Source organism: Hippopotamus amphibius, chromosome 8, assembly GCF_030028045.1.
Source record: "Hippopotamus amphibius kiboko isolate mHipAmp2 chromosome 8, mHipAmp2.hap2, whole genome shotgun sequence".
In the NCBI taxonomy this organism is placed as follows: Eukaryota; Metazoa; Chordata; class Mammalia; order Artiodactyla; family Hippopotamidae; genus Hippopotamus; species Hippopotamus amphibius.
Window position 1 is genome coordinate 2,355,630 of NC_080193.1, and position 25,303 is coordinate 2,380,932.

The following is a 25,303-nucleotide window of genomic DNA, read 5'->3' on the forward strand; positions in this document are numbered from 1 at the left end:
GCAACCGGGTTTTGGGGACCCTGGAAGTGCCCCCACCCTTTGGGCCCTCTGATGGTGGCCTTGGGCCCTGCCTGGCACACCCAGTGCCGGCCGCTGAGAGCCGCTGGCCCAGCTTTGGGGCAGCTCCACGCAGGGACCGCTGGGCTGCGGGGCAGACGGAGGCGGGCGGCCTCCCTGCCCAGAGGAGAGAGCCAGGGCGGGCGGGTGTGGCGGGGGGCACCCCTGGAGTCCCGCCCTCGGGGCTGGAGAGAGATGGGGGAGCTGCGCCCAGGGGAGCACAGGGTGCGGGGTGGACGTCCTCAGCCTGACAGCCCGACAGCCCTCCGCGGACAGCACGCCCCCCACCCCCGACTTAACAAAGCACCTCTCTCCTCAGGGCCGCCCCCCCACCCACTCCGGCCCGCTCTCCGTCCCCTGCTGGACCTCTCTGGCTGCGGCTCCGCACGTGCCCTCCTGGCGCCTCTCGGGTAGCAGCAGGGGAAGGCGGTGCGTCGGACCGTGCAAACACCCTTCCCGCCTCGCCCTGGCCTGGGTGCTCTTCCAAGGCCCGGGGAGCCGGGCCCCTGTGGCACGATGGGTCTTGGGCCGTGAGGATGGGGACGGTCCCGCTGGCAGAGGGATCAGCTGGTCAGAACTGGAGCAGATAAACGCTGCGGCGGGGGGGGGGGGCGAAGGGGGCCACGCTGTCCCAGGGAAGCCTCCTCCCCTCCTTGGACATGTCAGGGCAGGAGGCAGAATCCTTCTATTTCCCTCTAATGGTGTATTTTTAGTGAGAGAGCCTCATGCTGAGATTACTGCTCTGTTCACAGCTGGCATTAACGTGCAAAGTAAGTCTCAAAATTTTAAGATTTTAAGTCACAGGTTATTTCTTCTTATACAAAAGCCGCCTTGGGTTTGCGCTGTCTGGTGACGTGAGAAGGTGTGAAGGGGACCCCCACGGGGGGCTCAGGGGTGGGGGGAGAGAGAACCGGGTCCTGTACACGTGTGTCTGTCTGTGTCCCTCCCACGGGGCTTGGTGCCCGGTCCTGGGTTTGAGGAGGCGACATGGGGTGGCTCTGGGCCCCCGCCTCCCGCCGCCGTGGGCGCCTGCCGTGGCCACCCGTGTGCAGCGCTGGCCGAGGACCCAGGTCTCAGGAGGCACGGGCCCCCTCTGCTTCCCCTGAGCCGGATGGCGCCAGGGCTCCCTGACTCTGACCTTGGGCATCTTTCCTCATCTGTGAAATGGACTGCCACTGACACCCCGCCGCAGGAGTGAGTGTGAGATAAGACAGCCTGCAGGGAGCCCGGTGCGGTGAAAACAAACTTGCGTGACTCCTGACTGGTGTTCTCCACCCTGCAGATGCCTGTGACGGCACAGGCCAGTCAGCCAGCGGTGGGCTGGCGGGGCCCTCCCCCCCTGCCCGCCGCAGCCTGCGGGCACCTCCTCCGCTCTGCGGGGATGACCCTGCCCCCGTGAGGGTGGGGTGCAGGGCATGGTGCAGCCTGGGCCGGCACCATTGTCCCCCCAAACCTCAGCCCCTCGGGACACACGGGCCCGGCAGCTCTCTCTCTTTTGTGGCATCTTTCCTCTCTCAAGGTTGTTTACTCCTGACGTTCACTTCAAAACAGTTTCTCCTAAATGTGTGGAGGGAGGGAGGGAGTGGGGAGAGAAAAAGGAACCTCGGCACGGACGGCGCCCCTGTCACCCCCCACATGCGGGCCACGCACACAGCACGCGGGACGAGGCTCGGCTCATTCAGGGTATTTTATTTTCATAAAGTAGACAATCGCGGACTTCCAGTCGATGCCCAGCTCCCCTCTCCCTCTCGACATCCCTCAGACTCCTCGTCTGTGACTCCGCACAGCAACCTCGGACTCAGGGCAAGTGTGGCAAGGGCTCTGGCGGCGCCTCCGCGTTCGCACGCGGCCGAGGGCCGAGGCTGTCCACGTGGCGGTGGCGGCGGCCCCCCCGGGGCCCCGGGCAGGAAGGGCCCCCCTCAGGCTGCGAGGCGGCCCAGCCTTCACAGGAGTCGTGGCTGCCCTCCGGCCTCCCTTTCCTCCACTTGCAGAAAAGCCACAGGGGATTTACTCCTTAAACACCAAGACACTGAGCTACTGTCCATTCGCTCCCGGGTGAAGGACCTTCTGTAAATACATCACATTTATTTTCTGAAAGAAAAACGAAGCGGAAACCGCACCGGGAACAAGAGGACGCTGCACGGGCTTATGTACAACGTGGCCCTCAGGCCGCCGCCGGGCGCAGAGGGACAGACTCGTCCGGGTTGACAACTTCACACTCAGCAAGCCAGACACGGAAAGGACCACCCGAAAAAAAATAGGTTTTGAAAATCTGCATTTAAAAAAGAATACTCAACTGCGTTGGAAATTTTCTGTATTTCTGCGAAACACCACAAGATTTGGCCAAAAAAAAAAAAAAAAAAAAAAAGGATGTCAGAGGAGAAAAACCAGGTTTAGTTTTATAAAACGTCTGACTCATAGAAGAAAAGCTGGCGCCCAGCTGGCCTGGTCTGAGACAAGTCGTGCCACGTGTGTCACCGTGTTGCATATCCAGAAGCAGTTTAAAAAGAGCTGTGAGTGGCCGGAGGGCTGGTCGGTGCCGTCACCAGCCTGGCGCCGGGTCCCAGCGCGCACGTGGGGCGGCTCGGCCCCGGCTCTGGGGTCTCCTCCTGGGGAGCCGGCCGCCCCTCCCCGTGGTCCTGAGGACCCCCATGCAGAGTGGGGCCACATCAGGAAGGCAAGGTGACGTGGCAGGAGGGGATCGGGGTGGACTTGGTGACAGCTCCTCAAGTCTTCACGGGACCTCGGCCACGTGGGGAGCCTGCTGTCTGCAGAGTGTGTGTGTGTGTGTTCGCGTGCACACGCGTGCGCGCGTGTGTGGGCGTGTGTCTACCTACCTAGCAATCTATCCGTATGTATTCACGTTTGCGGAGACGGGGGGGCCGAGGCGCGGGGCGGGGGACAGGCTGCGGGCCCCGCGCCCCGCCCCCGGCTGGCCTCCCGCCGGTGGGGGGGTGACGCCCCGGTGTCCAGGGCCACGGTCGGCCCCTCAGCAGAGGCCGATGTACTTGAGGTTGTTCTGGATGATGACGTCGGTCACGGCGTCGAACACGAACTGGATGTTACTGGTGTCGGTGGCGCAGGTGAAGTGGGAGTAGATCTCCTTGGTCTCCTTGTTGCGGTTCAGGTCCTCGAACTGACGCTGGATGTAGACGGCGGCCTCCTCGTAGGTGTTCTGGCCGCTGTACTCGGGGAAGCACACGGTCAGCGGGGTGCGGCGGATCTTCTGCGCCAGCAGGTCCTTCTTGTTGAGGAAGAGGATGAGGGAGGTGCTGACGAACCAGTTGTTGTTGCAGATGGAGTCGAAGAGGCGCAGGCTCTCCGCCATCCGGCTCTGTGGGGGGGTCGGGGGTCAGCACCGCCCGGTCCTGCCAGGCCCGAGCGCGCCCTCCCTGCCGGCCCCAGCCGGCCCCACGCCCTCACAGCCTGCTCAGGCCCCCCGCGGTTGCGCACAGCACGGGGCCTCGGGGCTGCCGGCGGGGGAAGCCCCCCCGCAACGGGGGCACGGTCGCCACGTCCCCCGCAGCAAGCGCGTGGCAGCTTCCCCGGCCATCAGCTCCGCCTGCTGGGGTCTGCCCAGCCCTGCGCCTCCGTCCTGCCATGCAAGGCTGGGAGGCCCGTGTTCCTGAGAGCAAGGCTCCCAGCCGCTGCAGCCGTGCGCTCACTGGGGGCCACACGTGGGAGCCCGCGGCCCTGCCGGCACAGACAACACGAGGACGGTGGCCACGGGGGGCGGCCCGGCCCCTCCACCTCCCCGTGAGGACCGTGAACCTGCGGTGGAGCCTCTGGGCTTGCAAGGAACCCAGGGCCCTCGTCCGATTCCCACACACAGCTGACCGTCCTCCTTCTACAGGGACTCCTGGTGCTGGTGAAGGCAGCCCTGCGTTCTGAGATGAAATGAATGAGATGAGCATCCCAAGTGGGGCTGGTTTAGATCTGAGGTGCTGGATTTAAGGACTTTGCTGACCACGTGGTGACAATAGGGACGCTGCAGCTGGTGCTGACAGGTGGACGGGGCGCAGCCTGCTCCAGCCTCACGGCTTCCTGTCCCCATTCTGCAGATGAGGACCCCGAGGCCTGGAGAAGCAGGACGTGTGCTCCGAGTCCCGTGGCCGGGAGCTCCAGGCGGGCTGCTCCTGCAGGGTGGACGGGCAGTGCTGCTGGTCCCTGGATGGGGGTGCCCGAGGGGAGGCCTCACAAAGCCCTGCTCTCCCGGACGCCCTGCCTTCTCCGAGGTACACAGCCTGACAGCATCAGTGCTGAGAAGGAACCCCCCCCCCCACCACGGAGACGCTGCCTTGAGGTCCTGAGTTCCACCTGGGAGGGCCCGTTTCCAAAACCTATCCTGTGCCTTCTTTAGAGTGAGCTCAGGAATAAGAGAAGCTCTGAAAAGTGAGCAATCTCTGGTCTCGGGTGTGTGTTGGTGGGGTACGCGTCCTGCAGAGAGAAGCAGGATGCAGGGCCCCCAGCCGTGCCTGGAGCAGTGGGACGATGTTCCAAACACCCTTAAGCGGCGGTCCAGGAATGGTGCATTCTACCGGGTAGTAATGAGCCCTCATGGATTCCTGGAAGCCGCGTGGTAAGGACCGGCGGAGCTGTCATATCTCATGGGAATGAAGTCATAACCAGGGGCTGTGCTTCTAACCTCAGATTTCTCATTAGATAAATAATAGATGCGACCATTAGCACGTATGCATCAACCCACGGAGCAGACACTTGCCGAGCGGGCTCTGAGGGCCACCGGCAGCTCCCGGATCGCGTCTCAGCGACAGAGCCCCAGAGACGAGAGGCCGGTGGCTGGGCTGGACCCTGGGTGCGCACTGGGGTTCCAGGGTGGGGTGGGGCCCGGCGGAGGTGCTGGGACGGGCACCTGGGCGGGGCCTGGGCCCGGTGGCTCCCGCGTCCACGAGCCCCGCCGGTCCCACTGAGACGGCACACGTGCGCCGAGGGGTCACCTCGGCTCCGCCAGCCGGTCCTCCTGGGTGTGTGCGCGTGGGAAGAGCCCCGTTGCCGTGTCCTGCGTGCAGCCGGCTCCGGGGTCCCGAGAGGCCCTGCCCGCCCGCCCTTCCTGCTCAGCACTCTGCAGGCTGACTTCAGACCAGGGGGCCAGCCCCTCCACCCCACGTGGACCCCACCCCGCGGACGCTCCTCCAAGCCTCGCCAGGCAGCAGAGGGCAGAGGAGGCCGGCGGGACAGGCCCTGCGCAGCGGCCTGGGCAGGACGGACACACAGCCCTCGTGTCCAGCCCTCACCCACGCTTGGCGCTCCAGGCAGGTGGGGCTCAGGTTTCCCAGGTCCCTCCCTGTCCCTTGGGACTAAACGTGGGGACCCACACAGCCCATCCCGTAGGCGGGCAGGGCTCAGGGAGCCCACAGGAGGCACTGACTGGCCGGGCTTGACAAACACGGGAGCTTGGCGCGCCCCCTGCCCTCCCCCAAAGCCGCTGGGTGCGCACAGAGGCCCCGCGGCGAAGGAGAGGAGCCAGCCCAGAGGTGCTGGGTGACGGCGGGAGGTGGAGCCGGAGCCCCTCGGCGCCGTCACCACCACTGGGCCCGTGGGCTGAGCAGCGACCTGACACCTGAATCACAACTCATTGAGAAAGGCGTGTGCTGTTTGGGGCCACAACCCTGGAAACCGTGAGGAGCACGCACACGAGCGTGTGTACAGGAGGAAGGTGCGCCGGGCAGGCCTCCCCCAGGCCCCCTTCCCATCCTGCACCCCGTCCGTGGCCTCACGCCCGACTCCTCTGCCCCGCACCCCGGCCCCCCCCCGCCCCCACACCACACGTGTCTGGCGGTGCCCCAGCCCCAGCACAGAGTCCCAGTCCCTCGGTCTGCATGTGGGACCCTGGGGGCCACCTGTGGCCCCGTTCTCCCCAACCGCACCTCCCTGGCACCCAGTTCTCCTGACTCCACCCACGCGGTGCCGTGGGTCGCGGGGTCGGCCCCGTCCTCGTGTGGTCCGCCTGGGCCCTGGGGTGAACGAAGCCGGGGCAGCTCTGGAGTCACCGGACTCTGCCCATGGCCAGCATGCCACGCCTGTCCCGTCTCAGCGTCCGCCGGCCCGACACGAACATCCTCTCGCGGCAAGCTGGGGAGGCCACCCACCGCGCGCAGGGGCCTGGGCCCTGGACAGGCAACTCCCAGGGCCAGAGAGAGCCCCGTGTCTGCGCCACCCGCAGTGCTCTCCTGGCGGGAGAGCCCCCTTGCGCCCTCAGCTCTGCAGCTGCTTCTCCCAGGAGGAAATGCCCCGCGAGCGCTCGCCTGCGATGCCACCCAGGGCTCTGGGGCCTACCCAGCTCCCTCCAGGGTCTGCTCACAGCGAGACACACCGTGTACACAGGTGACACGGAGCAGACGAGTCTCGCCAGAGGTGGCGAGCTGGTGCGCAGGGAGGGGCAGGAACCAGTGACTTACAGCAGAGCGCGTCAGACCCCGGGAGGCAGGGACAGTCCCCAGGGTGGCACACAAGCCATCTCTTGGCCGTTTGCAAAGAGAAAGGTCCTGCTTGGACACGTCCAGATATACTCAACCCCACCAAACAGACTGGACTTCCTCCCAGCAGGCTGAGGCTGACGACCTGCACCTGAGGGGCTTCTAGCTTGCTGGCCAGAGACGGGAATAGTCACCAAGTGCTGCGCTCAGCGGCGGGGGCCTTCGCCCCGCACACGACCGCTATGCAACAGCACCTGTGGCGGCCTGGAGCAGACCAGCTCCGGGAACGTCCTGAGGGGGCCGCGGGCCAGGGGAGCTGGGGCGCGAAGGGGAGCCTTGGCCCCTTGGCCCTGGTCCCCAGTGAAGGCTCTCCTGAGTCACGAAAGGGCAGGTGTCCCCGTTATGGGCACAGGTTTGGGGTCTGGGTGCGCTCTCACCACCAAGGCTCACTGTGCCTTGGACAAGTCCTTTCTCCTCTCCCGGCCTCAGTGTCCTCATCTCTAAAATGGGGGTGGTCCCAGCACCCAGCACCAGGACGGCTGCGGGAGCCACGCAGCGTGGGTGTGAGAGGAACTGGGTCTGCTGGGCCTTGGTAGCGGCTGCCGCCCCAGCGGGCACTCTGCACGCCACTCATGGCCCCTGCCCTGGCACCAGGGTGTCCTTATCTCCTCTTGTCCAAGACACGCCTCTCCCCGCACTGGCACAGAGCTTCTGTGGGATGTGGGGTGGAGAGGGAGGGGCTGGAGACCCGGCTCAGCCGCCATCCTGAGCCCCCGGCGCCACCGGCACCTCCCTGCGGGCTGCCGGCCCCAGCTCTGCCGGGTTCCTCTGCCCTGCGGGCTCCTTAACCGCTCAGCCTGGGGACCCAACAGCCGCCCAGACCCTGTGCCGCAGGCTCGGCCCCGCGCTCGCTGTCGGGGGGCCCAGGATGGCTCCGAGCGCCCGGCCAGCACCTGTTTCCCTGATTTAATAGATCCGAGGGCTGCCTCCGGCCTCCTCGCGTGTCGGCTGGGGGGTGATGGCTGTGCCCAGAGCCAGACCGGTGCTGGCCCTGACTGTGGACACCCAAGTCCAGCACCGCACTTTACAAACGAGGAGCACGGGTCCCCCGACAGGCAAGGGGGCCCTCCAGATGCTGCCTGCTCGGGTCTCCCGGCGCCTTGGCCTCCCGCTGGCCCAAGAGCTCACCGGCCTGCCTGAGGGAGGGGGCCCCTCTCAGGGTGACTTTTGGCTCCGCAAGGCTGCAGGAAGCACTTCTCAGCCTCTCTGAGGCTCCAGTGTCTAGGGGGGACGCAGGGGACCAGGGTGAGGGAGCTGGCCCGCCCTTCCAGGGCCCCTTCCAGCCTCCGGCCCTCTCCCCACACAGGCCTTCCTTCCTGCTTGCGTCTCAGGTGCTGGCCTCCAAGTGGCAACAGTGTGAGGCCCCACGTGGCACGCCTGCAGTCTGACGGGTCCTGGGGCAGATGAGCGTCAGGGCCCGGCCAGCCCCACGGGAACACGCACCTCACTTCTCCGCTCACGGGACCCCCGCCGCGTGGGGCACGCAGACGGGAAGTGGAGCTGGGGCCTCGGAGCCCTGGGTTCTGGCTGTGGGTCCGCCGCACCCCTCCCGACAGAGGCCCGCGTCCTTCTGTCCGCTCCTCACAGGTGCTGTCAGGACCCAGCTGCTATATGGGATGATCCCTGGGGACCTAGCGCCAGGCCGAGGGGGAGAGGAGCCGGCGGGCTCTGAAACCACCCCTCCCCTCCTGTGCGTCCTGCCTGAGCTCTGGGGACAAAATCTGGACTCCCCCGAGGGGCACGTGGGCCCTGTAGGGTCAGGGCTCTCACCCCACCCCCACCCCAGCCCCGACCCCCGTGTGACCCCGTTCTTGCACCTCTCTGGGCAGGACACTTGTTTCTTGGTGACTGGGCCCCAATACCAGCCTCGCAAAGGGGCCCCACCTAGCGGCAGGGGGGGTGGCGCTGCAGGCACAGGCTGTGGCACCTGTCCAGGTGCGCCTGGCCAGATGCAGGACCCCACCAAGCTCACTGGCCTGCTGTTACCACTCAGGCCCTGCCCTCCTGTCCGAGAAGGGGCAGGGTGTGTGGGCCGCTGGCCACCTGCCCTCACGGCACCCGGCATCTCCTCCCAGCCTGGCAGCCCCTCCAGGAGGCCTGGGAACACGCCAGGTTGCCTCAGTTTCCATACCTGATCCCAGCCCCAGGAGGCAACTGCCCGGTGCACCCCGTGTGTCTCGGGTGGACGCACACAGCGGAGGTGGTGACGGTGCTTTGTCGCGGCGTGTGGCTGGGCAGGCCCATCCTATCGCCTGTCCATTCTCTCCACCAGGCCCCACCCCCAGGGCCCCACCCAGGGCTCGCCGTGGGCACAGGCTCTAGCCCCAGCCCTCAAAAAGTGCCAGTGACGTCAAGGTTTCAGCTCTCCCCAGAACCAGCCCAAACCCTGGGAGACCCGGACACCCCAGCCCGCCGGCACCCTGACACCCTTCGCTGCTAAGCCTGCATCCCTCACCCCTACTCGGCCTCCGTGGGCAGAGACTCTCCAGGTGCCCTTCTAGGTGTGAGGGGGCTGGAGGGCAGGTGAGCTGGTGGCGTCAGAAGCCCTGCTTTGCCAACCGCCAGCTCTTGTTTGTTCTGAGCCTCCGTTTCTCCCCCTGTAAAGTGGGGTCTGTTAAGCCAACCTCCCTGCGAGGCTGGGGGCTAAAATGGGATACTCGTGGAAAGCTGAGTCCTCAGGCCAGGCACCAGCGACCACAGCAGCCATCACGGCGTGACTCAGAGACAAACGGGGAGGTGGCCTGGACAGGGGACCCTGGAGCGGAAGGGGGCGGGGCGCAGCAGGGCGGAGCCTTGGCGCTGGCTCTGCTGCTCGGGTCTCAGAGCCCGGGAGGCTCTGTCCCGCCCTGGGTCTCGGGTTGCTCATCTGTAACACGCGTTCCCAGCTCTGTTTCAGTCTGGGAAGCCCAGGTCCGCCTGTTGTAGGAGCGCCTGCTGTGTTTGTTCCTGGGAACCGTGAATTCAGCTTTTCACGCTGGACGCAGAGCCGGGAGGTTGGGCCGCGGACATGAATGAGCGCCATTCACCACGGTGGTGCCGGCCACCAGGCCCGGCCTGGGCAACGGTGCCAGGCTCCGAGGGCTCTGAGGGCGTGACCGGGCAGTGAGGCCGCCTGGCAGCACCCTGGCTGGATGGGCCCGGGGGAGAGTCCAGCTGGGGCTGGACACCGAGCTGGCACCTTCACAAAGTAACAGCCGAGCCTCTGCCTGTCTGCGGTGGTGTGGCTCACGGGGCGTAGGGGCACTGCCGACCCAGGGAGCGGTACGTCCCAGAAGGCAGTCGGGGGCCTGACCGCCCTCCCTGCCTCCACGGCCCGGGAGGCAGGTGAGGCCGGAGCCCTGTGCTCTGGGCCTGGTGGGCGGGAGGTAACCCCAAGACCTCCCTGGCCCACCCTGAGCCCTGCCCTCACACCCAGGTCCCGAGGTCCGGGCAGGTGCATGGGGGCGGGGGTGTGTGTTTGATGCACCTGTTGCCGTGGAAAGGTGTGAAGACAGGCTTGTGTCTCCAGCATAAAGCCCCTCCAAGGACGGCACCGGTCGCTCAGAGAAATCGCGTATTCTCTGTCACCAAAGAAGGGGGAGGCTGGGCTTTGGCGGTGTGTTTCTATCTTCATGGAAAGCTGCAGAGCTATCTAGTGTGGTCCTGGGGTGCGCAGGGGGCCCTGCTGGGAGGTGTCCCGGGGTCCGTGGGGAAGAGGCCGGGCCCAGACTGCAGGCTGCCCGGTGGCTTGAAGCCCTGGGCTCCCTTGCCCGATCCTTCCAGAGCTCGTTTTCCTTTTGGGCTCCAGCTTGTCCCGGGTTGGGGGGCTGGGGCTCAGAGGTGCGAGGCCCTGGCCTGTGTCTACCCTCAGGCTGAAGGGCGCAGGCAGGAGGGCTCCCTGGGAGCAGGGTGCAGGTGGCACGCAGCAGAGCAAGAGCCCCAGACGGAGCGGAGGCCGCAGGCGGTGTGGCCGGGCCGGCCTGGCAGCGGACCCGTGCGGAGCCAGCGCAGGAGAGGCTCAGACCTCCGCTCGCACCCGCAGGGGTGGGGACGGGGAGGGGTGCCCGGGCCCCCGCAGGCAGCCCCAGCCCCAGCCCCCTACTGTGGCCAGAACCTGCGTTTTTCCACCCCCCACCCCCCGGCGCGCGTCCCTCGTTGAAAGTGTTTGCAGAAGGGCAGGGCCTGTGTGCTCGGCTCCCCCAGGCCTAGCTGGAGGCACTGCAGTCCCGTGCAGACAAGAGGGCAGATGTGGTCGTGGTCCAGGGCCCACAGGGAGACCTGGGTGAGGAGGCCTTGGAGTCGCCCTCTGTGCTGGCCGGGCGGAGGTGCGGCAGCCTCTCGGGCCCTTCCCAACACCGCGAGTCTGTGACAGCAGCTGCCACCCAGGGCAGCTGCTCCCCTCCCTCCGCTGAGCTTAAACTCAAACACTCAGCATGCCGTTTCCATGGCAACTGGGGAGGAAGCCTCCACCCTCAGCCTCGCACAGCAACGCAGACTGATGGCAGGAGACACCGCATCCTTGAGCTGGGCCAGGTACCCCACTCCGCGGGGGCATGCAGGCCCGGCCCTGGCTGGCTGGCTGGACCACACTAACCATCACTGTCTACTTATTGGGGGCGGGGCAGGGCCTCCGGGGGCTGAGGGAACCTCTGGGGGACAGGGCAGCGGGCAGGGAGAAGGGGAGGTCCTCCTGGTACTGGCTCCTGGCTGCAGTGCCCTGGGCGGGTGGGCCTGGAGGAGCACCGCAGAATGCCTCGACCTCGTCACCCTGTGGCTGTCTTGGCCTCGACACGTGCCCCTCCTGGAGGCTCTGGGCCTCGCCCCTCCCCTGCGTGGAGGCTGCTGTGATGCCCAGAGGTCCATCTCTCTGCTCCTCTCAGAGCAGCGGCTGTGAGGGCCCCTCCCCGTGTCCCCACTCACGGATGAGGGAACTGGGGCTGCGAGGGCTGGCCTGGCCTGCCCAGGACCCTCTGCCCCTCGGTCCTCGCCGTCCCCATCCGGCTCCTGGCCTCAGGCAACGGGCAGGTGCCCGGGGACAGAGCTGGACGCCCAGGGTCACGTCCAGACCAGCGCGGTGAACACTCCCACTCCTTCCTCCTGCAACACTCCGTGCTGGCTGCGCCGGCCCGCAGACCTGGACTCAGGAGCCCCTGGCCACCCCGGGGCCGGTCTGCACGGGCAGCACAGAAGGGGCGTGGCCAGTGCAGGGGCCCAGGGTGCGCGGGGCTTGCTGCCGCCCGCAGCCTTCTCCCTCTGGGGTGGGCAGCGCTCCTCCGCGGCTGTCAGGGTCGGTGCACCCACTCCCCAAGTCTGAGCCCTCGAGCCCACGGAACCGTGCTGCCCCTGTGCCCTGGCACAGCCACAGGGCTCCTTGGCACTCCTTCCCCCTTCCAACCCCTCAACATCTTCCTACCCCGTCCTCTGGTGTCCCCGGGTCCTCGTGGGCACCTCCCACACAGGCCCTGATCCCCTGCCCTCATCCCTGGCACCAGATGCCCACTCGGCCCAGCCACACCCACCCATCTTCCGTCTGACCCCCTTTCTCCCTGGCTCACTTCAGCTTTAGCGCTCCCTGGGTGAGGTAAGGGACAGGCTGAGAGGCGCGAGGGCCTACGTGAGGAGCCCTCAGGGCAGCCCCACCCCAGGCCCCCATGGCTGCCTTGGTTGGCCCTGGACTTGACCTCACCTGAAAGTCTCGGGCCTTGGCAGCCGAGACGGCAGTTGCTCTGGGCTATGACAACAGAAACCCAGTCGAGATCCAAGCCCAGCCTTTCCCGACCCCTTGGACCGGGGGCCTTTCCCTGGACACCATGCGGTCACTCAAATATACAGAAAGGAACAAGGGGCAGTCCCGGCTTAAGAGAGCTGAGTCCCCAGGGCGGACACGTGCACGGACGGCCCAGCACCAGGCCCGCAGGCCGGGCAGGCGGCACGGAGGGAGGGCGCTGTCTGGCGGCCTCTGCCAGGGAAGGCGGTACCCAGGAGTGGGCACAGCCACCCCACAGGGTCGGGGGGCTGGGGGGTGGCCTCTGTGGTTCTGCCCGCGTCTCTCGCATCCACGGCACCTCCAGCCACACCTGGGGTCCCTTTCCCACCTCTCCCTGCTTCTGCTCCGTGACGCTGCGGCCCAGGGTCATCCTGCTGACCTGTACACAGCCCCCCGGCGGCTCGCAGCCCAGCGGGGTGACGCGGCGGCTTCCGCACGGCCCGGACTCCTCCCCGCGCGGGGCCTTTGCCGGGCTGTCCTCCCCCGGCTCCCGGGGCCGTCCCCGAGCCTCCCCGGAGCACCCGGGCGCCAGCTCCACTGCTTTGCTGATTGGCTGCAGCTCTGAGCTCCTGGGGGCCACGGCGGGCAGGGCTGGGGGCCCGTGCTGCAGGCGGCAGCATGCGTGCGGGGGCCACCGTGAGAGGACGCCGGGTGCCCAGTGGCCCGGGAGGGGCCGCCCCCCGCGCCCCCCAGCAGGCCCCGTGGCGTCGTGGCCCTTTGCACACAGGGGCCTGGGTCCCTTCTCGCCTCAGCGCTGCCGTGCAGCGGAACAACGTGGCAAGGGGCGGGGGAGAGGGGCTTTACAGGCAGGCGCCTTCTGGCTTTAAAACCATCAGGAGTCCCTGACCCGCCGGGGTTCCTCTTCCGCCCCAAGACCCCGGGGTCTGTGCCGCGGCCCCAGGACCCAGCTCCACGGTGCGTCCGGGCTCCCACTCCCCTGACCCCTGACCCCTGGCCGTGGCCGCCCCCTGCACGCGGGCAGCCCCGAGGCACACCCCACGCCCCACGGTCCCCGTGCTCGTGGCCCTCGGCCCCCCACACCCCGGGGCGAGAAGGGGGCTCAGCAAAGGGCTGCCGCCGCCCCACCGCCCGCGGGCAGTCGCTGAAGGCCCCGGGCCGGAGACAGATGGGGCTTTGCTGGGGTGGGTGGGGGTGTGTTCCGACGGGTCCAGAAGTCAGAGGCTCCGTCTGCGGGCCCCCTGCTCCCCACCCAGCGACAATCGTGACGCCCGTAGGAACGGCACCGGCCAGCCCTGCCACTTCAAACAGCAGGGCTGTTTACACAAGATAACAGGCTGAGGGGAAGCTGGGCGCGGGCCCTAATGGCCTGAAACCCATCCTGAGCCTTCCAGAAACGGCGGAAGCTCAGCCTCGGGCCACCGCGCCTGATGCCACGGCTGCCGCCCTCACCACCACCCCCCACGCCGACACCCACCCTCCCCAGGAGGCCAGTCCCCGGTCTCCCCACACGACAGACTGGAGGGGGCCGGGGTGGCCCAGAGCAGAAGCCAGTGTGGCAGCCCCCTGGGCAGCTCGTCTGGGGGGCCTCGAGGTCGGGGTGCAGGGCCGGGGACCACACCTGGGGCCCAGCATCCTTCCCCTGCCCTCGTCCGCCCACCTGGACGCTGGCCCCCAGAGAGGAAGGACTGTGGCCTGGGCCCCCCGTCTCCCCACAGTGCCCAGCACAGGGCCTCAGGGCAAGCCTGCTCCGCCGAGCCCCCACCCTTCCACGGACAGCCGCGCTGGCCTCGGGGCACCCCCAGCCCTCAGGAGCCAGGCGAGGGCCCAGACGGACCACAGGTGGCCACGTGATGACCCTGGGGCCACGAAGGCAGGCCCCTGGCCCACTGCAGGGCCCCAGCCCCAGAATGCTCTCGTGCCCCCGCACCCCAAACACATACATCACGGTTCTGCTCTCTGCTCTCACTGAACCTCGGAATCAATGACCGACAGGATCTCAGAGCCTGAAAAGACCATTCCTCATCCTACAAGTGTCCAGCAGAGCCCCGGGCAGGTGCGACGGAGGCGGTGGGCATCCGGTAACTTCAGGGGGGAGACGGAGTGAGGGACGACTCCCAGGTTCCCAAGGCCACCCCTGGAGCACTTGCTCTGAAAGGCCTGGAGCTCCTGTGTCCTGCTCCCCACTCCCCATGTCATGCCCAGGCCCAGGGAGGGAGGGTGGCAGCCTAGGGTGAGGTCCAGGCTCTGGGTCCCGTCTGTTCTCACCTTGTCCACGCACCCCCGCCCCTGGGCCCCGCATGGAGAATGCCTCTTTCAAAGCCCCAGTCCTTTTCGGCTTCAGCTGAAATGAGAACTGCTTCCTATTTGTTTTTGTGTTCAATCTTGCCGGCTGGATCCAAGTCTCCCTGTTATCAGTCACTGACAGGAAATTAGCAAACAGTGGGCCGCAGGTGCGTGCGGGCCCGACCCGGCTTGCAGACCATCACTGCCACCGTGGGAGGGAACAGCAGTGTGAACAGCCCCTCCTGGGACCAGATCGAGGACCCCCTGGGCCCCAACACCCTTGCCTGGCACTGTTCAGCAGGTGGCACTTCTGCACCCTTGGGCCACCCCTCCTGCAGTGAAGGCTGGAGCGCCACGGGCAGCAGGTGGCCAGTTCCCACGGGGACTCGAGAAGCTGGCGACAGGGCTGGGGGACCAAACATCTCGGCGGGGAACCTCTGCCTCTGGCCAACAAGATGGATTTCAGAGACGCTCGTGCTTAGGAAATCATACTCGGGCCACCGCTGCCCTGACCCTGGCTTCCCCATCAGCGGGGGGTGGGGTCTCGGCTCCACTGAGAAACGGATCACACCGACAGAGCCGCTCCCAGGAGGGACGCCCAGGTGTGCTGGTACAACCGCACGCGTGGGACATGGTTTGGGAATCCCGCGGGGGCAGCTGGAGCTCTGTCCTGCCCCGGATGCCGTCACTGTGGCTGACACACCCACACCCTGCTGGGTGCTCGCTGGCGAACAGCGTTCTCCCGGTGCTCGCCCTGGCCAGCACGGCCCAAGCCTCTCAGCCCCCTTCGCAGGTGAGGCTGGGGGGTGAAGGAGCCGGGCGAGGCCCCGTTTCTGGTTCCCAAGCCCTCATCTTCGTGTCAGCGCCTGCTGGGCCGGCCCCTGAAACCTCACCCCGCTCCCGTCGTGACCACCTGTATCGCCCCCAGGACTGGGCCCGCCCACCCACCCAGACCGGCAGCACGGCAGGAGAGTCTGGGCCACGGGGTCACAGCAGCTGTGCCCGCCCGGAGCCCTGGGCAGGTGCAGGGACAAGGTGTGGGGGAAGGGCTGCCCGAGGCCAGCCGGTCAGCAGGTCCTGACTGTGGTCTCACTGAATCCAGGCTGGAGTCACATGCCGTGTCTCCAGCCATGTCCTTCACAGCCCTTGGGGACCGTAGGTCAGCCGGACTACAAAAGGCCAGCCTGGTGGGTCTGGGCATCAGAGGAGAGTGTGGTGACAGGCCTGCCCGGCGCCTCCTCCACCCCGATTCTCTGGCCCTGGTGAGGCCGCCCCCTGAGGGGCACTTGCAGCCTGGCCCTGGGAGGCTTGAGCAGGACTGGGGCGTGGGGGTCAGGGTGGCCGCCAACGGGCCCCACGGGGAGCTGGGCTCAGCTCGGCCACGCACAGCCCTGGCCTCCCATGGTGGGCTGGCCTCGGCCTTGGGGGGCTTCGTGCTGCGTGGGGGCTCAGCCCACCTGCTTGTGCAGGGGGAGCGTGTGGTGGTCTCCCGTGAGAGGGGAAGAAAACTGCAGGAGAGCACTGTGTCCCCGGCAGGCCTGTACAATTCCTACAGCTTTCCCAGCCGCCAAATCAGGCAGCGTGGCCCAGGTCACAGGGGAGGCCACGGGGGCTGCCCAGGGTCTAAGCTCCAGTGCCGGGCGTCCTCCTCCATCAGAGCGCCAGCCCCAGAGTCCCAGGCCCCACAAGCGCCGAGCACAGGTGCAGGGAATGGCAGATGTCAGAACTGTGTCCCGTCCCTGAGCCGCGGGTCTGTCATCCGGCTTTGCAGACAAGGAAGCCAGGATGGCACCAGCTCACCCAGCTGAGGCCGTGCAGGGCTGGGGCCACGTGTGGCTGGGTACTGCCCACCCTGCCCCCAGCCTCCTGAGGTCCCGTGTTCAGGCAGATGAGGCTGAAAGAGGAGCAAGAGAGGGCAGCCCTGGAGCCGGCAGGCAGTGAACCAAGGGCCAGGCGGGAACCTGCTCGAGGACCACAGGCTGGCCCGGTCAGCTGTTCCACACTGTTCTTTCCCCAGTGGCTGGTAACTGGCTACAGACCTGGTTTCCTGGAGCCTGAGACACAGGCCCAGAGGCTGTGGCTTCTGGGGCACGTGGGCCACAACGCCTGGAGGCTCCGAGCCTCCTTGGTCCGGACGCCGTCAGCCTTCCCAGAGTCACTAAAGGCGTACGGGCCTATGGCCTGGCCTCAGCAGAAACCTCAGAACATGAGGCCCAGGGCCTCTGGGTGACTGTGGTTTTATTCATGAAATTAGAGCAAGTACATGAGCTGAGGAGATGCCAGCTGGGGGTGATGAAGACGGCCAGGGTGAGCTGTGGCCCAGACTCCCGGGCCAACCTGAGCGCAGTCTCTGCCTCTGAGGACACGAGGCCAGCAGGGAGCCACGTGCAGGAGCCACCTGCTCCACTGGGGGGTCCCCATCAGATGACCAGGTCCCTTCCCCCGGCTGACTACATTCGGATTTATCAAAACACCAGACTGCCCGAGCCGGAGGAGCCGGGGGGCAGGGGGTGGGGGGCGGCCCCCGGGCTCCGTTAGCACAGGAGCCCTTCCCCTGTTGCCCGGGGCCAGCCGTCTGTGCTGGTTACCACGGGTCCACCAGTGCTCTCAGCCTGCTCCCTGGAGCCTGCGCTTGCTAAGTGGAGAAGCTGTTTTCCAGCTCTTGGATTATAGAAATCCCTTAAAACAATAATAATCTGCGTCTTGAAGCTCCTCTGGGTTCTGACGTGTGCGTAAGGAGCGGGGCTAATGCGCTCAGGAAGTTAATTACCCCGCTGGCCTGGGTGCCAAGCGGGATGCGGGCCGGGAGGTCCCTGTGCCCCGAAGCTCCTGGTAAGCGTGGGATGCAGACACTCCGTGGGCTGGAGGGGCGCTGAGGAGAGCAGATCACGTGGCAGAGAGGACATGTGCGACGTGGGAGGGGCCCCGGCGAGCCCCGGCAGCAACGTCCAGCCCAGACTGTGCTGGGGGTGGGACGTGGCACCAGGGACCTCGCCCAGGGGGCCCAGCTCTGCATGGCCCCCCAAACCCCTCGGTCCTGCCTCTGGGGGCCACCCCCGCGGCCCCCACGACCCAGGCTGGACGCGCAGAGTGGAGCCCAGATGCCCTCCCTGCCTCCCCACCCACCACCTTCATCCCAATCCTCCCAGGCCCTGCTCCTGAGGTCTGCGCCCGTCTCCCCGGCAAGGTGGTCTCCGGGGCGGCAGGCCCCCCGGGCTTCTTTGGCTGCAGACAGCAGTGGCTCCGGGTGCCCTGGGGCCAGCCACCGCCGCCATGGGGCCCGCGGACGGGGCCCGCGGACGGGGCACTGGGCGAGCCACTCCTGGCCTCCAGGGGCTGCTCCCTATGGTCCCTGCGTGACCTCAGGGGAGGAAGGCCCACCGTCGCCTCTGTCCCTCGCTGCTTCCTGAGTGAGCACCATGGAGCTGGTCCTTGGGTGGGGACCCCGGGGGCCTGGCCAGAGCAGATCTGCACGTGAGTCGCGAGCGTGCTGACCGCGGCGGCAGAAGCACCCGGCCCCAGGCTGCTCTGCGCGGGGGACCGATTCTCGTGAGCCTGCCCGGGCAGGGGGTGGAGCCATTCTGGCAACGGACCGCGTGCACACGGGACGGACGTGAACAGAAACAGGCGTGGTCACAGGCCCAGAGCAGGGAGGCGCTGAGGGGCCACAGAGCTGCCGGCTCTTTAGGAGGCCGCGGACAGCGGACGCTGTAATTCACCGACGGATGAGCCTGACGGCCGGGCCCCTGCAGCCGGGCTCGGGGGTCACAGGCTGCAGGAGGCTGGTGAATGTTTAACGCCTGGCTGTAGCAGCTGCCAATGTCTGTGGTGTCATGACTCTCACCTGCCTGATTTTAAGCTACCAACCCGATGTCAAACAGCTCACAAACGTCCTAAAAATGGAAAAACTGGCCCTTGTGAGCCGGTGCTGGCCGGCCACCGCCCTCCAGTGGATGGGTGTGTGGTGCGGGGCGGGGGCCGGTCCCGCCGACGGTGCCTGCCTGCTCCCCCCGAGGGCTGGTCTGCGCCCCGGCCGGAGGCGGCCACCATGGGGGCGGGCCCACAGGGGTCCCGAGGTGCGGAGCGGGGTCGGAGGGAGGCCACGCTGAGCGGCCGATCGGCCTGACCAGGGCCCGCCCTTCCGTGCGTCTGGCTGGCTGGCCTCCGACGGGGGACCTACCAGGGCACGCGCTGCGCACAAAGGCAGCAGGAAGCAGGAGCCCTCGGAGGCATCCGGTGCGCAGGGTGGGGAGACCAGAGAAGGCCTCCGTGGAGAGGGGCTGCACGTGGCCGCCCTGGGGTCAGGGGAGGGAGGGCTCGGCCCAGGACCGAAACGGCCGTGGGCACGTGCCAACCAAGGGCCACAAACAGGCACCGGGCTGCGCTGCGGGGGAGGGCCGACGGCGGCCGCTCCTCTCCACCCACCCTCTCCCCGCCCCCACACGAGCCCCAGGGCCCCCTGATCCATGGCCTCTATCCCCTTAGGGCTGAGACAAGGGCCAGGCAGTGCAGCAAGGGACCCCGGCTGGTGCCAGGACTGGAGGAGCCCGCACAGAGGTGGGCACTGTCCACAAGTGCCCGCGGCGGCTCCGGGGCCGCCACACATCTCCCGCGCTTAGGAGGGTAACAGGCCCCCGGAGAGAAAGGCCTGGGCTGGGCTTGGAGGGGGACGCCAGCGCGTGGCCAGCTGAGCCCTGAACCTGCTGCGCCTGGTGTGGGAGGCACCATGGCAGCCCCACCGGGGGCTGGGCCCTCTTGCTGCCTTCGCCTCCCGGCTCTGGCTCCCGGCTCTGGTCCAGGAGGCCTCTGCCACCCAGGGGCAGCGTGGTTTGCAGAGGTCAGCATTGCACGTGGCCCTGGCACATCACGAGACCAGAAGGAGCTGCCTGGGCAGACCAGCGCCTGGTGGGGGAGGCTGGTGGCCTTGGTGGGTCAACGGCACGCCTCTCTGGCTCTGTCCCGGGTCCCCACGGCGCGGTTCCTAGAACTATGTCTTCCACCAGGTTGGAAGCAGGAGGCAGAGGGGGGATGTGCTCCGCTGGGGCTCCCTGTGGCCCTGCCACCACTGGGGGGGGTTCCTGGGGCAGGGTTGACCCTGAGGGCCACTCAAGTCCCCTGAACCCTGCGCACGGCCCCCACCCTGGCTCCCAGCCCTGGGACCCATCACAGGCGCTCCCTGGGCCTCAGTTTCCTGGTCTGCAAAGCTGGCTGGTTAAGGGCACCAAAGGGTATGTTAGGTCCTTTCCTAATCCAAGCCGGGTGTCATCCACGTCTGGCGTCTCCCACTTGTAACCACGTCCTTTGGACAAGTGCCACCCGCTCTGTCACCAGCAGGCGATGGCCGGTTTTGCTGCAGTCCCAGGCAGCACCATTTTGTGAAACAATGGCATTCCCTGTGTCACTGAAACACACTCCCTTTTTGGGCTGAATGACAAAGCACAGTGGTGGGGTGGCAGGGACACAAGACTGCACGGCTGCCTGGAGCAGCCCCCCGCTCAGGCGCACAGCGGGCACACAGCGGGCACACAGCAGGCGCACAGCGGGCACACAGCAGGCACACAGCGGGCACACAGTGGGTACACAGCAGGTACACAGCGGGTACACAGCAGGCACACAGCAGGCACACACAGCAGGCGCACAGCGGGTACACAGCAGGCACACAGCGGGTACACAGCAGGCACACAGCAGGCACACAGCGGGCACACAGCAGGCGCATAGCGGGTACACAGCAGGCACACAGCAGGCGCACAGCGGGCACACAGCAGGCGCACAGCGGGTACACAGCAGGCACACAGCAGGCGCACAGCGGGCACACAGTGGATACACAGCAGGTACACAGCAGGCGCACAGAGGGTACACAGCAGGCACACAGCAGGCACACAGTGGGTACACAGCAGGCACACAGCAGGCACACAGCGGGCACACAGTGGGCACACAGTGGGCACACAGCAGGCGCACAGCAGGCGCACAGCGGGCACACAGCAGGCGCACAGCGGGTACACAGCAGGCACACAGCAGGCGCACAGTGGGCACACAGCAGGCGCACAGTGGGTACATAGCAGGTACACAGCAGGCACACAGCGGGTACACAACAGGCGCACAGCGGGTGCACAGCAGGCCTTCTGACGGCCTCCCCAGGAAAGGGCAGCAAGTGAGCCACTGAGGGTGCTCCCGTGAGAACACGGACCCCTGCCAGCCGCCTCGTCTGTCCCTTCTGAAGGCGCCCCCACCACGCAGAGGCCCCGAGCCCATCAGCAGGTCCTCAGGGCCGAGGCTGCGTGGCAGGCTGACGGCAGGGTGCTGGGGGGCCCTCGGGGCTGCTGCGTGGGGCGGGCACTCACGTGGGCCACGGCCGAGCCCCCCGTCTCTCTTCACCCGCGGAAGAGGCCCCGGGGCCGGGCGGGGAAGGAAGTGGCTCTGCAGAGGGCGGGTGGGGAAGGGCAGGCCCGGCTTGGCCGCGGGCAGCAGGCGTGGCTCAGGGAGGGCGCCTCCTCCCGCCCGTGACAGGGACCCCGGGCACGGCCGCCTTCCCACAGGACCCCCTGGGGACGCGTGCCTGCGCTGTGCTCTGGCCCCCCGCGCTGCCTGGGACAGCCCCGCGAGGGGACCGTGAGGGCCCCCCCCCGGTGCCTGCGGAAATGCACGGGGGGACGGCCCCAGGCAGGTGAAACCCTTCCTGGGTGAGGGCCTGGGGTCCTCGCCACGGCTGCGCACGGCTCCTGGATCTGCCGGTGGCCAAGGTCGATGGACGCCTTGGCAATCTGGCCCCCGCTCAGGGGCTGCCCGGCACGCGCCGCAGCCCTCCGCGCCCTCCGCGCCCCGTGGTCCTGACGTCACCCCGGCAACGTGCTGACTCAGAGGCTGGCGGCGAGCGGGGGCGGGGGCCCGGCCCGCCTCCTCACGGGGAGCGGAGTCGGAGGTGCAGGAGCTCCGAGGAGCCGTGCCCGGAGCCTGGCTGGCTCCGGGCCCGGGCTCCTCTGGTTTCTCCTGGCCGCCTGGCCCCGGCCGCGGCACTTGGGAAGGAGAAGGCGGGGTGGCAGCCCTGGCGCAGCCCCCCCACCCCTCCGGCGGCGCTGGCCTCGGCCGGGCTTGGAGAGGCGGCCCACCCCCCGCCCCGCGGCCAGCCCACCTCACTGCTGCTGCCGGTGACGGCGGACTCACGGGCGCTATTGTCTCTGCTCAGCAGTGTTTGTTTTCCATCGAGATACTGCTGGTAGAGCATGAAAGGTCAAAACCACTGGAATCCAGTGACTTTCCAGCCTTGCTTGAGCTTCTCATCAAGAATCTCCTTTTCTGGTGAACAACCACCTCTCCGGGGCTGCCGAGCCCAGGAGGCGGGCAGGCAAGGGGCACGGGCCTGGCTGCCGGCCTCCCTGCTCAGGCAACGCTGCGCTGGCCCCAAAGCCCGGCTGCCTCTGGGAGGAGGTGCGGGCCTCCCAGAGAAACCCCCTGCAGGGGCACCCGTCCACCCCGTCATCCGCTTGGCCGCTTGTCTGCACACGACAGGGCCCCGCTGTGATAAGCGGCGGTGACGGTGGGGGACCGGTGTGTGGGTACCGGGCGGGGGTCGAGGGTGACGCCTGAGACGAGACCTGGAGGACGTGGCAGGCAGGCGAGGGGGAGGGGACAGGGTGGCCACTCACTAAAGGCTGGAGAGCGCGGAGCACGGGGGCGTGAGCTGAGCCTGCGCGGCCACGGCGGAGAGGAGAGGGGCCGCGGGGGCGGCCGGGCAGAGCTGGGAAGGCCTCGGGCCTGTCTCTGAGGACACTTGGGCCGCCAACTGGTCGACAGGTTCAGAGCAGATGTAACACAGGACCCACGCGGGGCCCAGGCGCCCTGCAGGCTCAGACTCCAAGGGCAAGACATGCCAGCGGACACTCTGGGAGCCTGCGTGGCACCGAGGGAATTCACCACGGCCGTCCTGGAGATGACGTATGAGGCCCCCGGGAGACCTCCGAGCACAGGCCGCCACCAGCCTCAGGACACAGCAGAAACAGGCTGGAGCCCGGGTGGCCGCAGACCCGCCTGGGCACCCCGCTTCGCCTCGGCCCGGTCAGCCCCAAGCCCTCTGCCCACGGCCACGCCTCATCGAGGAGCCCGACCTCTCTCCGCTGCCCGCAACCACACGTCGCCCTGAAGTGGGGGTGGGCGGAAGAGGGATGAGACCCCAGGAGAACAGTGTTGGCAGCAAGGTGGGCTGGCCCCCAGGGAGCTGCAGACGGGCCAGGCCCCTGCCGCCGGGGCGCGGCACCAGCCGGGCACAGCTCCGGGGAGGCTCTCTGCCTCCCGGCTCCGTGGCCTCCTGCAGCTGCTCCCCCGCTCCACCAGGCTAGGCCTCCGTGCCAGCCCGAGAGCTGCACACCCTTCTCTATTTGGGAAACCGCTCAGGTGGCCAGCACACCGCCACTGCCCGCAGCTGCCCACAGAGTTCCTGGGGTCCGCAGGCCCAGTGAGGGCTCCCAGATGAAAGCAACGATAAGAGCCTCCACCTGCCTAAAAAGGCCGGCAACGGGGCACGTCCCTCCCTTGCCACCAGCCCGTCCCCTGGACCCTGGCGCTGGCTCCTCATTTCCCCGTGTGAAGGGCTCCCCAAAAGCATCATCCACCCTTGCCCCGGGGCCCGGCCAGCCCGCCACCTCCCCGAGCCCTTGGCTCCCAGCCCGACACCACTTACGGCTCCTCGCAGACGCCCCGTCTGCCCCCGTGCCCCCCACCCCCAGGATTAAGAAGACCTCTTACGGGCAGATTGCAGGTCTTTGCGCGGTGACCCTGCCTGGCACAGACGCTGCTGCGGGGCGGCCCCGGCCACACCACCCCGCGCGGGCGCAGCGCCCCCACCGCCGCCGCTGCTCGGCGCCCTGGGAGACGGCAGCGCCCGCGCCTGGGCCTCCTGCCCCTGCTGGGCCTGCGCTGTGCCGCCCACCCCCTCTGTGCCAGGGGCCTGGCTCCCACCATGCCCAGCAGCTCCCCTCAAGCGCCCACTGGCTCCGCACTGGGCCCAGGTGGCCCCTCGGCACCTCCTGCACCGCACCCACCTGTGGGGTCTCCCTGCCCACAAGGTGGTTCCCAGCCTGGAAGAATTCCCACCCCTCCCTGACCTCGGGGGATTAAACCTCAGAAAAGTTGCTTAACCCTGTGGCGGACAGACGCTCGGGACCCAGACCCGGTGGTGTGGCCGGGGCCGAGGTGCCTGGGACCCGGCACGGTGCCCGGCGGGAGGGGGTTGCTGCAGCTGCCGACCTGCCCCGTCCTCCGCGGCCCTGCAGAGCAGCCAGCCTCCCCCCCCTGCCTCCGGGCTCACCCCCCCGTGCACCTGGCTGCACCCACCCTCACCTGCGATGAAGCCCCTCGGGGCGCCAGCGTCCCCTCCTCCCCACCCCCAGGCAGCGGTGCTCTAGGGGCCGAGGCGCAGGCCCTGCTCAGCAGAGAGCTGGCCCTCGGCGCCCCGTGGGCATCAGGCGGTGGGTGTGTGGTCGACCTGCAGCACCAAGGCGAGGTCGCCTGGCACCGGGGCTGCGTGCACCCTGAGGGCAGTGCCGTCTGCAGCCAGCGAGGGTGGCCGCAGCCCAGAGGCTATCCCTGCCCGGTGGAACCCGGGGTGCGGTCCGAGTGGGGTTGGGCCCTCCCGTGACGGAGAGGCCACCGAGAGCTGCCCTCAGGGCAGATGTCCTGACGTGAGGCCCTCGCTGGAGCTGCCCCGACTCCCCTTGGACGGCGGCTGCTCCCCTCCCGCCCTGGACACAGCCAGGATCCCGCCTGCGCCCGGCCCGCGTGGCAGACACGCGCAGAGGGAGAGCCCGACCGCTCACTCACCGTCTGGTTGTCTTCGTAGAGCTTCAGGTCGTAGCCGCTAAGCTCCACGCAGAAGATGATGGCGGTGACGCCCTCGAAGCAGTGGATCCACTTTTTGCGCTCTGACCTCTGCCCACCCACGTCCACCATCTTGAAGGTGAGCTCCTTGAAGGTGAACTTGTTCTCCACGATGCCCGTGGTCATGTCCCGGGAGCGCAGGATGTCCTCCACGGTGGGCACGTAGTCGGGCGCGGCGATGCGCTCCAGGTCGTTCAGGTAGTAGGCCGCGTTGTCCTCCAGGTGGTACTCGCTGGAGCGGCCGAAGCAGGCCTGCGCCCCGGGGTCGGCCCACAGCCGCCGCATGACGCCCAGCAGCTCGGGCGTGATCTCGCCCTTGCTCTCGGCCGGGCCGGTCAGCGCGAACAGCTGCACGGCGTCGTAGGCGCGGTCGGGGTTGTGGAAGTCGATCTTGAGCGCGGCCAGGGCGCGGATGATGCGGGTGAGCGAGTCGATGGCGTTGTGGACGATGAGCGGCCTGTACTCGCGGCAGGCCTCCAGGTTGAAGCCGCCGCTGTGGATGATCTTCATCTGCTTCACGATGGTGCTCTTGCCCGAGTTGCTGGTGCCCAGCAGGAGCAGCTTGATCTCGCGGCGCTGCCGCTGGCTCTCCGAGCGCAGGTGGCGGTCGATGCGCCGGGACCGCCGTGCCGCCTCTTTCTCCTCTGAGCTCTGCCGACATCCCATGGTCCGGCAGCGGCGGGCCCAGGCGCGGAGCACGGGACGGGGCGCCTCTCCCGGCGGCCGCCGCGCGGGGTGCGCTGAGACACGGTGTGGGGGGGGGTGCGCCCGGCGGTCGGGGCCGGTGCCCTGGAGCACTCAGCGCCGGTGGGGGGGCGAGGCCGTGCCCCGCTGCAGCCCCTGCCCCGGCGCCTCCTCTCCAGCGGGCATGGCGCACGTGCACGGAGGGAGG

The 25,303-nt window shown here is 67.9% G+C and overlaps 1 protein-coding gene across 1 annotated transcript; it reads right to left on the reverse strand.

Moving 5' to 3' along the window:
• Positions 1 to 2,423: 2,423 nt before the first annotated feature.
• On the reverse strand, positions 2,424 to 25,303 carry GNAZ (G protein subunit alpha z). Its single transcript, XM_057745304.1, has 2 exons — positions 24,355 to 25,303; positions 2,424 to 3,391 (listed from the first exon to the last, which is right to left on the reverse strand). Exons 1-2 carry the CDS (start codon positions 25,075 to 25,077, stop codon positions 3,047 to 3,049), a joined length of 1,068 nt encoding a protein of 355 aa, XP_057601287.1. The 5' UTR covers positions 25,078 to 25,303; the 3' UTR covers positions 2,424 to 3,046.